The 15,023-nt window shown below is 37.3% G+C and overlaps 3 protein-coding genes and 1 pseudogene across 3 annotated transcripts in view; 2 read left to right on the top strand and 2 right to left on the bottom strand.

The window, feature by feature from the left end:
- TM9SF3 (transmembrane 9 superfamily protein member 3) overlaps window positions 1-15,023 on the bottom strand; it is a 696,120-nt gene that overhangs the window by 254,699 nt on the left and 426,398 nt on the right. The gene's annotated exons all lie outside the window — the stretch shown is intronic.
- LOC148955147 (xylosyl- and glucuronyltransferase LARGE2s-like) overlaps window positions 1-15,023 on the top strand; it is a 159,743-nt gene that overhangs the window by 43,388 nt on the left and 101,332 nt on the right. Inside the window, exon 4 of the mRNA XM_089100559.1 lies at window positions 14,617-14,831. Within this exon, the coding sequence (XP_088956685.1) occupies window positions 14,617-14,831 (215 nt within the window). The remainder of the gene's footprint in view (window positions 1-14,616; window positions 14,832-15,023) is intronic.
- LOC148955148 (beta-1,4-galactosyltransferase 4-like) overlaps window positions 1-15,023 on the bottom strand; it is a 69,752-nt gene that overhangs the window by 2,540 nt on the left and 52,189 nt on the right. The window lies entirely within an intron of this gene.
- On the top strand, window positions 7,639-8,353 carry LOC148955149 (uncharacterized; annotated as a pseudogene).

Genomic DNA, 15,023 nt, shown 5'->3' on the forward strand with positions numbered 1-15,023 from the left:
TATGTTGGTAGGAGGAGCTAGAGACAGTACCAAATGGATTAAAATAATAAGGCCTCTGGTCCAGATAGTGTGGTGTATGATTAATTGGAATATGACAGTTGTTAAATTCAAGATAAGTGACAGAAGATTATGAATATTATTTTAGAAAAAAAGGGCAAGTACTTAGTGATTTGAAGAAAATCCCCTTATAAGCAAGGTGTTAATCAAAGAGGCATCAGCTCGATTTCTGTAGGGAACAAATTACTTAGTCTAATGATATTTATTATTATTAAAAAATTATTATTAACAAATGGGTCACAAAAAAAACAAAAAACATACAAATCTCCATATAATGCTAACAAAACAAAACTGCATATAATACTTAGAATATCAAAATAGGTCCCGACGCATATTAGACTGTAAGGTGCTGTAGATAAAGTTTCAGCAAAATTTTAAGAGAGCCATTTTTCAGCAGTTGAAAGGACTAACAACTATGTCTTTTGGGATCACATGACCCCCTAGAGCACTGACCTATGAGCACATGACCCCCTGACCATCGGGGATGCACATAAGGCCTTTTGATTTAATATAAGACATTCTCCCCTCAACACCCCATCAACATTCTCCAAAGTTTCACCTTAATCCTCTTGGCCTTTTCGGATACACCCAGAATTCAAACTTTCCCCTTTTCCTAATAAACCTGACAATGGATAAACTACATAATTTCCAATCCTTACCCCGGGCTGGGGGGGGGGGGGCATGGCATCCCTGGAGGCATATCTATTAAGCCTTTTGACTAGTTTGAACAAAATGACAATTAAAATTTGTTGACTATTGTTAAGAAGAGAGGGTGCATTAAAAGGGCAAGAATGGGGAGGAGGCTAATTACCCTCCAATCTCTCTTCAATTCCTTCTCAATATGAATTGAAAGTTTCAACTTAATACCATCAGCCATTGCTTAGATATTGCTGATATTCCCTTTTCATAACCAGCAAGGACAAAGTGTGTTTGGCACCCCTGTCAACGTTTGCTTAAGTTCCACCTTAATACTTTAAGGTTTTTTGAATATTAATTAAAAAAACTTTATCCACAAATGTTTTTTAAAGAAAAGAAAGAACTCGATTAAACCAAAAATGAGCAAAAATAAAATAAAATAATCTAAGAAGCGTGAAACTACCACAAATAAGCATCGATAAATAAATGAAACCCAAAACGAACAGAAATTGCAATAAATAAACGAGTCAAACTAAAAAAGAACAGAAATTAACATGAGTAGGGTGCACATTCATCTGTATTTTTGTCAGTAAAGTGCAAACTATGTTCCTGCCTTGGGAAGGCATAGGGCTTTTGAGCCCTACTCATGTTAATTTCTGTTCGTTTTGAGTTTCATTTATTTATCGATGATTATTTGTGGTAGTTTTACGCTAGGTAGATTATTTAATTTTATTTTTGCTTGTTTTTGGTTTAATGGAGTTCTTTACTTTTCTTTGAAAAACTTATTTTGTGGGAAAAGCTTTTTTATTTAATTTCTGTTCGTTTTATATTGACATAGTATTTTCAGGGAAAAAGAAAATGAAACTTAAAATTTTTTCTTTTTTTTAAGACTTTATAGTCTGTCATTTGTATAGTGGCCTGCTATTTGTATGGTTAAAAAAATTTCAGCAATTTTTAACAACATACACCCTTTTAAAAATCTGGACACAAATAGTAGCGTTTAATTTAGTTTCATACCTCCTCTAGTTGACCTTAAATAGAAAATTTGATACCATTCGCAAAAAATGTGTTTACTTTCTTTGATAGCTTGGATACACTTACGCTATTTTAAGCTGGTTAAATTTTGAGAGCAGAAGTAGCCCCGAAAGTTTGAACATAACACGCTCAGTCGTTCTTGGGATACTGCTGAGAGGCCTTATTGGGAATTAGCGTTAACATAGTGCATTTTGATTTAATCTTAAGGCAACATTTAATTTTTAAACATAATGGTCAGATGGGAGGGTGGGTATGGGAGGGGGACTAGTTGTCCTCCAATCACATTTGACTATTAAAAAGGGTATTAGCCCTTTCTTTTTTAAATCGAATGAGCCTTTTTCGAAGTTCCTATGACAACTCCTTCAGTATGAAGTGCCCTGGTCTAAACAAAGAAAAATAATAATACATTGTACCCACATCGGTCTTTACTATAAAAATGTCAAGCCTTCCAATTACTTTCGACTATTAAAAAGGGCACTAGCTCTTTCAATTTCCAATCGAATGAGCCCTTTTTGAGTTTCTACGTCAACGCTTCCTATAAACACCCTATATGCCCCGAGGGCATAAATTACAACCCTTGCCCTGAGGCCTGTAAGGGGGTCGTCATCCTCAAAGACCTAATTTCGAGAACTTTCAACTACGTTAAACAAAATGGCTATCCCGAAAATTGAATTGGGTATAATTTGGGAAATGGTAGGGGTGAAAAGGGCGTTAGCGAATCGACTATCAATTTCGAAAATTAAAACAGGCACTATTCCTTTCAATTTCCAATCGAGGGAGCCCTTCTGAAGTTTTTACGGCAACGCTTTCAATAAAAACCTTATATGCCCCCTCGGCATAACTTACAACCCTTAAACCTGAGAGCTGGGGGGGGGGTTGTCTTCCTCAAAGACTTATTTTCCAGAACTTTCAACTAAGTTGAAGAAAATTGCTATTTCAAAATTTTGATTGGATGTGTTTGGTTAAACGGTGGGCGTCAAAGAGGTGTTAGTTGCCTTTCAATCACTTTCAACTATTAAAAAGGGCACTAGCCATTTTAATTTCCAATCAAATGAGCCCTTTTTGAAGTTTCTACAACAACACTTTCTATAGGAATCTTTTATGCCTCCATGGTATAACGTACAACCCTTACCATGAGGGCTGTGGGGGGGGGGGGTTTAATCCTCAAAGACATAATTTCCCGAACTTTCAACTACGTTGAACAAAATGGCTATCTCAAAATTTTGATTGGATGTGTTTGGGGAAAAGGTGGGCGTGAGAGGGGGGTTAATTGCCCTCCAATCACTTTCGACTTTTAAAAAGAGCGTTAGCCCTTTGAATTTCCAATCGACTGAGTTTTTTTTTGAAGTTTCTACGACAACACTTTCTATCAAAACCTTATATGCCCCCAGGGCATAACTTACAACACTTGCCCTGAGGGCTTGGGGGGGGGGTTGTCATCCTCAAAGACCTAATTTCCAGAACTTTCAACTACGTTGAACAAAATGGTTATCTCAAAATTTTGATTGGATGTGTTTGGGGAAAAGGTGAGCGTTAGAGGGGCACTAGCCCTTTCAATTTCCAATCGACTGAGCCTTTTTTGAAGTTTCTACGGCAACGCTTTCTATAAAAAATCTTATATGCCCCCAGGGCATAAATTACATTCCTTGCCATGAGGGCTGGGGGGGGGGGGGTTGCCATTCTCAAATACTTAATTTCCAGAACTTTCAACTACGCTGAACAAAATGGTCATCTCAAAGCTTTGATTGGATGTGTTTGGGGAAATGGTGGGCGTGAGATGGGCGTTAGTTGCTATCCAATCACTTTCAACTATTAAAAAAGGTACTAGCCCTTTCAATTTCCAATTGAATGAGCCCTTTTGAAGTTTCTACGACAACGCTTTCAATAAAAACCTTATATGCCCCCAGGGCATAACTTACAACCATTGCCCTGATGGCTGGGGGGGGGGAGTGTCATCCTCAAAGACCTAATTTATAGAAATTTCAACTACGTTGTTTGAAGAAAGTTGCTATCTTAAAATTTTGATTGGATGTGTTTGGGAAAATGGTGGGCGTGGGAGGGGTGTTAGTTGCCCTCCAATCACTTCCGACTATTTAAAAGGGCACTATCTCTTTAGATTTCCCACTAAATGATCCCTTTTTAACGTTTTTACAACAGTGCTTTCCATAAAAATCCTTATATGCTCCTGGCATAATTTACAATCCTTGCACTGGGGGGCTGTGGGGGGAGAGGATTATCATCCTCAAAGACCTAATTTTCAGACTCTTCAACTAGGCTGAACAAAATGTTATCTCAAAATTTTAATTTGATGTATTTGGACAAATGGTGGGCATGAGAGAGTGGGCACTTGCTTTACAATCCCTTTTTACTATTAAAAAATGCACTGGCTCTTTCATTTTCCAATCGAATGAGCCCTTTTTGGAGTTTCAACGACAACGCTTTCTATAAAAACATTATATGCCTCCAGAGCATAACTTACGACCCTTGTCCTGAGGGGTGTAAGGGGGTTGTCATCCTCGAATACATAATTTCCGGACCATTCGACTACGTTGAACAAAATGGCTATCTAAAAGTTTTGATTGGATGTGTTTGGGGAAATGATGGGCGTGAGAGGGGGGTTAGTTGCCTTCCAATTACTGTCGAATATTAAAAAGGGCACTTGCCCTTTCAATTTCCAATCAAATGAGTCCTTTTGAAGTTTCCGCGGCAACGCTTTCTATAAAGAAAACCTTATATGCCCCCAGGTTATAACTTACAACCCTTGTCCTCAGGGCTGTGGGGGGAGTGTCATCCTCAAAAACATAATTTCCGGACTTTTTAACTACGTCAAACAAAATGTCTGTCTCAAAATTTTGATTGGATTTGTTTGGGGAAATAGTGGGTGTGAGAGGGGTTTAAGGTATCCTCTAATCCCTTTCGACTATTAAAAAGGGCACAAGCCCTTCTAATTTTTAATCGAATGAGTCCTTTTTGAAGTTCCTACAACATGACAATCTATAAAAACCTTATGTGCCCCCAGGGCATAACTTGCAGCCCTTGCCCTGAGAGCTCTGAGGGGGTTATCATCATCAAAGACCTAATTTCTAAGACTTTTAACTACGTTGAACAAAATGGCTATCTAAAAATTTTGATTGGATGTGTTTGGGGATAAGGTGGGCCTGAGAGAGGGATTAGTTGCCCTCCAATCACTTTCGACTATTAAAAAGGGCACTAGCCCTTTGAATTTCCAATCGAATGAGCCTTTTTTCAAGTTTCTACGACAAAGCTTTCAATAAAAACCTTATATGCCCCCAGGGCATAACTTACAACCCTTACTCTGAGGAATGTGGGGGGAGTGTCATCCTCAAAGATATAATTTCCGGACCTTTCAACTACTTTGAACAAAATGGCTATCTCAAAATTTTGCTTGGATGTGTTTGGATAAATGTTGGGCGTGGAAGATGTGTTAGTTGCCTTCCAATCACTTTCGACTATTAAAAAGGGCACTATCCATTTCAATTTCCAATCAAATGAGCCCTTTTTGAAGTTTCTACGACAACACTTTCTATAAAAACCTTATAGGCCCCCAGGGCATAACTTACAACCCTTACCCTGAGGGCTGTTGGGGGGGGGGGGGGGTTGTCATCCTCTAAGATCTAATTTTCAGAATTTTCAACTACGTTGAACAAAATGGCTATCTAAAAGTTTTGATTGGATGTGTTTGGGGAAATGGTGGGCGTGAGAGGGGGGCTAGTTGCCCTCCAATCACTTTTGACTATTAAAAAGGTCACTAGCCCTTTGAATTTCCAATCGACTGAGCCTTTTTTGAAGTTTCTACGACAACGCTTTCTATATAAACATTTTTTCCCCCAGGGCATAAATTACAACCCTTGCGCTGAGGGTTGTAGGGGAGTGTCCTCCTCAAAAACATAATTTCTATGTGGAAATCAACTACGCTGAACAAAACGGCTATCTCAAAATTTGGATTGGATGTGTTTGGGGAAATGGTGGGCGTGGAAGGGGTGTTAGTTGCCTTCCAATCACTTTCGACTATTAAAAAGTGCACAAGCCACTCCAATTTGCAATCAAATGAGCCTTTTCCGAAGTTTCTACGACAACTTCTTCGATACGAAGTGCCCTGGTCTAAAGAAAAGAAAAAATACTTTCGACTATTAAAAAGGGCACTAGCCATTTCAATTTCCAATCGAATAAGCCCTTTTTGAAGTTTCAATGACAACGCTTTCTATAAAAACCTTATATGCCCCCAGGGTATAACTAACACCCCTTGTCCTGAGGGCTATGGGGGGAGGAGGGTTGTGACCCTTAAAGACCTAATTTCCAAAACTTTCAACAACGTTGGACAAAATGGCTATCTTAAAATTTTGATTGGATGTGTTTGGGGAAAAGATGGGCGTGAGAGGGGGGTTAGTTGCCCTCCACTCACTTTCGACTATTAAAACGAGCACTAGGCCTTTGAGTTTCCAATCGAATGAACCCTTTTTGACGTTTCTAGGACAAAGCTTTCAATAAAAACCTTATATGCCCCCAGGGTATAACTTATAACCCCTGCTCTGAGGACTGTGGGAGGAGTTTCCTGGTCAAAGATATAATTGCCAAAACTTTCAACGATATTGAACAAAATGGCTATCTCAAAATTTTGATTGGATGTATTTCGGGAAATGGTGGGCGTGGAAGGGGTGTTTGTTGCCTTCCAATCACTTTCGACTATTAAAAAGGGCACTAGCCGTTTCAATTTCCAATCGATTGAGCCCTTTTTAAGGTTTCTACGACAGCGCTTACTATGAAAACCTTATATGCCCCCAGGACATAACTTATAACCCTTGCCCTGACGGATGTGGGGGGGGGGGGGGTCATCCTCAAAGACCTAATTTTCAGAACTCTCATTTACGTTGAACAAAATGGCTATCGCAAAATTTTGATTGGATTTCTTTGGGGAAAAGGTGGGCGTGAGAGGGGGGTTAGTTGCCCTTCAATAACTTTCGACTATTAAAAAGGGCACTAGCCCTTTGAACTTCCCACAAACCCTGAGGGTCGTGGGGGAGTTTACTCTTCAAAAACATATTTTCTATCTGGAAATCAACAACGCTGAACAAAATGGCTATCTCAAAATTTTGATTAGATGTGTTTGGGGAAATGGTGGGCGCGGAAGGGGTGGTAGTTGCCTTCCAATCACTTTCGACTATTAAAAAGGGCACTGGCCACTACAATTTCCAATCGAATGAGCCCTTTTCGAAGTTTCTGCGAGAACTCTTTCGATACGAAGTGCCCTGGCCTAAAGAAAAAAAAATACATTGTGCCAACATCGTTCTTTACTTAGGCAGCGCAATTGCGCTACCTATTATGAAGGATTAAATTATCGAATGTTTTTTTTTTAATAAAAACCGTATATATTAACAATGAGCAAATTGCATAACTTACAGCCACTGCACGGGGGGCTGCGAGAGGGGGGGGGTGTGCCAACCTCGAAGGCATGATTGTTTGACCTTTAGACTATTTTGACCAAATGAATATCTCAAAATATTTATTCGATGCGTTAGAAGGGAAAAGGGCGTGTGGGGAGAGGGACCTAGTTCCCTTTCGATCACTTTTGATGCTTAAATAGGAAACTAAAATTTTTGCTTTCCAATCGAGTGAGCCTTCTCGAAAATTTATACGACCACCCCTGCCTAAAAAACCTTATATGTTAACAATGGACAACTCGCATAGCTTATAACCCTTGCCCCAGGGTTTGTGGTTTTTTTTTCAACTCAGAAGGCACAGTTTTTTTTGCTTTTGGACTATTTTGAACCAAATGGCCATCTTAAAATTTGGATCGGATACATTTGGGGGAAAAGGAGCATGGGGGGTCAGATTACCCTCCAGTTACATCTGACTCTTTAAGACGACCCTAGAATTTTAATTCGCAATCAAATGAGCCCCTCCGAAGTCAATGACAACGATTTCTTGAAGAGAATTTTGCCAGGAAATAATACAGATTCTCTTAGAACCTATCTTGCAACAATTAAAGCAACCCCAAGGCATGTGGCAAATCTAGATGTGCTCAAATGGGACAAAGAAGAAAACAAGATTTGCGTTGAAATGTGGTTAGAAAAACTTCTATTGAAGGGAATGAAGCTCATAAAGCGAACATATTGCCACATGCACTTCATTTTATAGCAAAATTTGAGAACCATTCATTGCATGAGGAGAGTCAAGGAGTAGATTTTGCAGAAATTTACCGCTACTTGGCAGACTTGTCCATTGGACTAGTCCCAAAAAAACGCAACATAGAATCAGTAAAGCTTATCTTGGAATTATATGGGGATTTAATGGAAAAAGTTAAGGCGATGGAAGATCAAATGGAGAACAACACTGAAAATATCTCAAAAGGGAGAACATGGGATTGGAACACATATCCAAGGGTAACTCGAGAAGTTCCTCCCTCAGAAGAAGAGATACGAGAAGTCTTATCCCTGGCCAAGGAAACTCAAGAAGATGCCATGCTAAAATTCCTGTCCGAGCCTGCTTTGAATCCATTCGGGCTCGAGCCAGAGATTCTCATGAAGCCATTTTTACTGTTGAATGGCCATGAGTGTCAAGCAAAAAAAATAATGGAGATGGGGACAATTCTTATACTCAGTTTTAATAGATTATGGCTACCACGTCCCCAAGTTTATGAGTTAAAAAACTATTGTCGTCTGAATAAAAACATTAAAAAAAATTTTTTCAATTTTCGCTTTGTTCGCAGTCAAGTTTTATTGATTTTCGGACATGAATAGAACTTAATCGTAAGGCATACTTTTATTGTTATATCTATTCCAGCCTATAGTAAGAATGAAGTTTTTTTTTTACTGAGAAAAGAGGAACGAAAACATCATCAAACACTGGAACAAAACCTAAAAAAAACATAAAAGCACGGCATGAATAAACAACGCAACTGAACTATCAGCTTTACCTTTTACAACAAAACAGCTACTAGTTGTGACGACATCATACCACTGTCATATTTTATTGACAAATTTATGATGAACTATATCGGTCCTTTATGTAATACACCTTATCCAGTGCATTACGCAGGCTTTTAAGGACATATGATTACAAACAGGAAAAAGCCTAGGGCTTTTTCTTCTTTGAAATAGTAAGAGCCGAACCTCGAACAATCAAGTGGCTAATTTCTTTGAACGAACCTAAAATAATTAAGTAGCTAACTAGGCCCAATGTATGCAATGGTTTTTATTCCAGTGATCGTTTTTTAATGCAATTAATGTAAAACTGGACTATAGATCGCTCTTTAATGTAATCAGCATAAAATCCGATTCTTTTGATGTCTTTTGATTTCCGATTCTTTTTCTTAATTGGAATAGTAAGAGACGACCTGGCTACAACCAACGGTTATTACATTATTGATCAAACTTTAACATGATTCCTTATGCAATAAAAAAAAAATCAAATATCTTTGAAAAGACTGCAGTATGAAAAAACATCAAGAATGCAGTTTTTTGTGAAAAGTGATTCTATTTTTATTTTTATTTTTTGATTAGAAAAGGCACTAGAAATTTTCATTTCCGTTCAAATAAGCCCTCTCGCAAAATTCTAGGACCTCTGGGTCGATACGATCTCCCCTGGAAAAAAAGAAAAAAAAAGGCAAATAAACAATCATCTGTGATCTGGCAAAAAATACAAAATTTCACATTCTTCAGATAGGAGATTGAAACCTCTACGGTAAGGTTCTCTGATATGCTGAATCTGATTGTGTGATTTTCAATAAGATTCTATGACTTTTAGGGGGGTTTTTCCCTTTTTTTGAAAATAAGGCAAATTTTCTCATGCTCTTAACTTTTGATGGGTAAGAGTAAACTTGATGAAACTTATATATTCAAAATAAGCATAAAAATCCGATTCTTTTGATGTATCTATTTATATTAAAATTCCATTTCATAGAGTTTCGGTTACTATAGAGACGAGTCGCTGTTACTATGCAGTTCTTTACTACGAACTGTTTGATTGAGAGGCTTCTAAAATTTTCAAACCCGAATTTCAAACCCCGGAGATTTGATTCTGCTGATAGAAAGGCTTTATTGTAGATGCTGTCCTTGTATGGCATGCCAGATAAGTACGCTAAAGTAATTAGTGCTTTTTACAAGAATAATATTGGTGTGGTTAAGGTAGGATGTAAGATTACCATTTGGTTTTCTGAATCAGAAGTTAAGCAAGGTTTGTCCTGTCTCCGCTTATACGGATTATTTTGATAGACTATGTCCTAAAAAACTTGGCAAAGGCTATGACAGCACATGAGGATCAAACGGGAAGGTAAAAGTCTCCGAAATATAAATTATGTAGATAATTGGAGTGTCCTAGATAAAAATGTTCACCTCTCCATCCCCCCAATTGATTTTTTTATCATACAATGGTCATAAAAAATAAAAATTAGAAAACACCACATCATTCCTGAAACAAAAGTTCAACCGGCATCCTATTGTAATACTAAAATTAAACCACTATCACATTTAAAAGCTATTCTAATTCTTCCTTTCAAATAAAAAAAAATAGAACAAGAAAAAAACCTCCTCCCAAATCCCAACTAAGTATTTCAACCTACTAATCAATATGAAGGCAAAAAATACCGGGAACCCATCCCTGTAACCAAACAGGCTTTCAAAGTTCCTTTATCTCATACATGTCAAAACACTCATACCCTTCTTCTTTCTCCCAATGTAATTATAACATAAATTCATCAACAAGAAATAACACTCTTTCGTTTCTTCCTCTGACTTCATTTCATCTGGAAAGCCATTCCTTGTTTTAGATACAATAGAACGGATTGAAAGTAAAGATCTCGGCGTGACATTCTTTGATTTTCTTAGTTTTGAACAATTACCGTGTACCATACCTTGTGAATTTGCAAGAAAATAAGTTGGAAAACAATCCGAAGAGTGGCACTCTTAAACTTAAACATTAGTAAACTCGTATAAAATTTAGAAATTCCTTACTAAGATAAAATATACAAACGTATGGTCGGCCCTAACTATTGTCTCGTTTTCTTTTTATGACACAATGCTCGCATAGAAGATGTAATGAAGATGTAAAATTAGAATACCCGATCTCGGGGTGTTATCAAACAGTTCGTGGTAACGAACTGTAAGTAAGGAGCGACCCGGCTCAATGGTATATGAAACTCTAAAAAACGGAATTTTGATACCAATAGATACATCACCAGAATCAGATTTTAATGTTGATTTCAAATATATAAGTTTAATCTTACCCATCAAGTCTAGTCTTACCAATCAAAAGTTACGCGCCTGAGAAAATTTGCCTGATTTTCGAAAAAAGGTGGAAACACCCCCTAAAAATTATAGAACCTCAATGAAAATCACACCATCATATTCAGCGTATAATATAACCCTACTGTAGAGGTTTCAAGCACCTATCTACAAAAATGTGGAATTTTGCATTTTTTGCCAGAAGACAGATCACGGATGCGTGTTTATTTGATTTTTTTTTTGTTTTTTTTCCCAGGGGTGATCGTATCGACCCAGTGGTCCTAGAATATCGTAGGAGGGCTCATTGGAACGGAAATTAAAAGTTCTAGTGCCCTTTTTAATTGACACCAAAAAAATGGAGGGCAACTAGGCCCCCTCCCATGCTCATTTTTTTCCCAAAGTCTCCCGATCAAAATTTTGAGATAGCCATTTTGTTCAGCATGGTCGAAAATATGATAACTATGTCTTTTAGGATGACTTAATCTGCTGAAGTCCCCGGGGGGAGGGCTGAAAGTTATCAACTTTACCCAATGTAGTATTGGTTATTGGGAAGTATACAGACGTTTTCAGGGGGGATTTTTTTCTGGTAGGTGGAGGGGGGGGGGGGTCGGGCGGTATATGGGAGGATATTTCAATGAAAGAAGTTTTCATGGGGGAAGGGACATTGCTATGAAGGGGGGGCCGGATTTCCCATCATTATTAAATAAAAAGATCAGAAATTAAATAAAAAAAAAGTTTTTCAACTGAAAGTAAGGAGCAACATCAAAACTTAAAACGAACAGAAAATATTACGTATATGATTGGGTTCACCCCCTAGTCAATACCTCGCTCTTTAAGCCAAAGATTTTTAAGTACTTTCATAAGAGCTATTTATTCTAATTAACTTCCTTTGTGATTAAGGGGTCATTTTTAAAGAATTGAAACAAAATTCGAACTTTAGCTTAAAGAGCAAGGTATTGACTAGGGGGCGAACCCCCTAATATACGTATTAAAAATGTATAAATATAGAAGTTCGTTACGTAAGTTAGTTCGTAAGTTACGTATATTTATTACTAATAAAAACATTCGTAAATAAAACAAGTTTCGAAAAAGCCATTTAATCAAATAAAAGTAAAATTAATATGCAAATTTTGTTTTAATTATTCATGTACGGTGAGCCAATATCACAAGCTGCATTAATTCAAAAATGTTCTAAAATTAAATAAAAAAAAACAAGTTTTTTAACTGAAAGTATGGAACACGTTAAAACTTAAAATGACCAGAAAGTAGCCCGTGTGTGAAAGGGTCTGACTCCCCCGTAACACTTTTTTCTTTACGCGAAAGTTTTACTTTTTCATAGCTATATTTTTTTTTAACAATAAAACACTGTAGTGCAAAGAGGGACGCGTTAGGAGGGGACAGCTCTTTTTATATACGGAATAATATCTGTTCGTTTTAAGTCTTAACGTCGGTCCTTACTTTCAGTTAAAAAAACTTGTTTTTTTTTTATTTAATCTCTCTATCAAAACAAACGTATTCACAATTGAAAAAAGTTTGGAAGAATAAGGAAGTATGGAAGCTCCAAAGGCTGATGAATATTTGTTGTATGCTTTTCAGAGTAATTGTCTAAGATGGATCTTAGACAGTCGTTTGACTGACCGTGTGTCAAACAGTAAGCTCTACGGTAGTGTGGTTTGATCCCACTTTCTAGGGCTTAAATGAAAAAAGGGGAAGGTCGCCTAGGCCACTTTTTAGGGATTGCCGAAGATAGTGCTTGTCGGCTATCAATTTGGGGCCAAAGGGGAACCAGATTGTCCTCATATGGGATAGGAAGAGGGCTAATAGTAGGATTTAAGGGAAATAGGGACTTCGCGGGGGAAGAAGTGGTTAAAAAGTGAACCTTTGAATGGATTGGGTCGGAGGTGTTGCAGCGAGTTGTTAGTAGCAGTTGTGTTGTATTATACCTATACTAAAGAGGACTTGAAATTTGGCAAGAACGTATTTGACGTGTCAATGCTATTGTGCTTGTATTTTGGTCAGCCTCCAAGAACTGGGGGAAAAGAATATTTTGAAAACAGAATTGATCTGCCTAGTCGATAGTTGACCACAATAAATGTTAAATTTTACAGTCAAATGTACATGTCATTGTCGAAAAAAAGGAGAGTAGGCTCCAAATTCAGCTACTAATATTCCTCAAGCTTTGTGGCATCCCAGGTTGTCGCATCTCCTCATAATTTGATTGTAATTATCGAAATGCTGCCCAGCTCTTCAATGAAACTATAGCATGAAAAATAAGAATTGTAGCTTCTATTTCAGCTATTTTTAGCTATGGACTGTTGTTTGTTTTGTCTCAAATTCTTATTTTTTTGCACACTTTCGTTGTGTCTAATTTGCTAGTTCATCTTGGCTGTTCAGTATTCTGAGAGGCCCACAGTATTTGATGCTAGTGACATTTGTGATTATGTTGCATTGTATTTGCAAATTATATGGAATTCAACATGGGAGGGCTTAGAAATTTCAAAACCTTGGATGATAATTCTAGGCGCACTGGTAATATGGTTCTCTAGCCTCTATGAATAGATAGAAGTGGTGGGAACATATACGTGTTTATGCTTTCCTTTAATTTTTTTTTTAGACGAGAAAGCCTAGCTTTTTAGCCTTGTTTTTGCACTCATGCAAATTCTTTCTTTGAAGAAAACTTATTAAATTGCCAAATCAAAAAGAAAATACTTTGGGGCTGTTGTAAACAATCTTTGGGCGCCAGAATTTGTTTTTTCAGTTCAAAATGTACCTGCCTGTGTGACACATCCCCCCTTTTGATTTTCAAAGATGCCATGAAAGACGTAACAGAGACCATTGTTTGCGCAACAATTTGTAATGGCTGAAAGATTATCATCCCAGTTTTAAATTATTTGAAAAAAACTACGTTTTCTAAAGAGTTCAACCCAATCGGACAACGTTAAAGGGGGGCTGTGGTCGGAGGGTCGAAACTTCCGGCCCACTTTTACCCATGAAGATAAAATCGGAGGGGGGTGAAATTTTGCACGTTTCTTAGTTTGAGCTTGGGCTACAAAATGCGATTACCGCTGCCTCTCTGCGACCGCTAGGACCGGAAATCGCTTAACATTGTGGTGGTCGCCTCTTTATAGAGGCACAAGTGTGCCTCCTTGATTTACCTTGGAAATTTTCTTATCATTGTAAAAAAAGAAAAAAAACTAGTTTGAAACTCTCTTCAATACGAAGAAAATAGGAGTCAATTGTGAGCATCTTCAACGTTCGTTGATACTGCCTACTTTTATGTTTGAATAAATTTTTGAAAGACCATATCCTTCGCAAAATAATAGTCAAAATTGTATACTAGACAGATAGTTTTAAATAGTATAAATAAAATCCATATTTTTCAATTTTCTATGAAAAAAATAACTGAAATTAAATGTTACATTCTGCTCCAAAGATATGCAAAACCTAAATAAAACAAGCATGGTCTGACCTCCAAAATATGGCTACTGAAGTTAAAAAAAAAGTTATTTCGATATAACAAAGAGTTAGGCAAACGAGCAGCTTTTTTAAATCTCTTGAAATGAATCAGCCCTATTGTTTCAGGTTCATACACTTAATGAGAGCCAAAAACAATATATGTTAACTTACTAATAGAATTTTCCTATTACAGTACAGTACACCATCTACCAGTCTTCAAGGCTGATTCCATCAGTCTCATGGGTCCCTACAAATCATTACAGTGGTGTTAATGGGCTAATGAAATTGGGCTTATTGGAAATATTGCCCTCTTGGCTACAGCAAGTTATTTGTGTTGATACAGATATTACTTTTGCTGACGATATTGCTAAATTATGGCTTAGGTTCAAGGAATTTGGACCGCGAGAGGTATGTTTTCTTTTTTATAGAGATTTATGGAGGGTTCAATATAAAAATCGATGAAGTCCTTTTTTTTTACTTTGTCAAAGTCGGCCTTGGCAAGGAGCCACGGGCAGTTGCTAAATAGCTGTAAAATCTCTTATTCTCTTTCAGATTAATTATGAGCCTACTCCACCTGGGTTTGTTTACGTTGCTCCTTTC

Source organism: Artemia sp. Qi Xiang Cuo, chromosome 2, assembly GCF_049724085.1.
Source record: "Artemia sp. Qi Xiang Cuo chromosome 2, ASM4972408v1, whole genome shotgun sequence".
In the NCBI taxonomy this organism is placed as follows: domain Eukaryota; kingdom Metazoa; phylum Arthropoda; class Branchiopoda; order Anostraca; family Artemiidae; genus Artemia; species Artemia sp. Qi Xiang Cuo.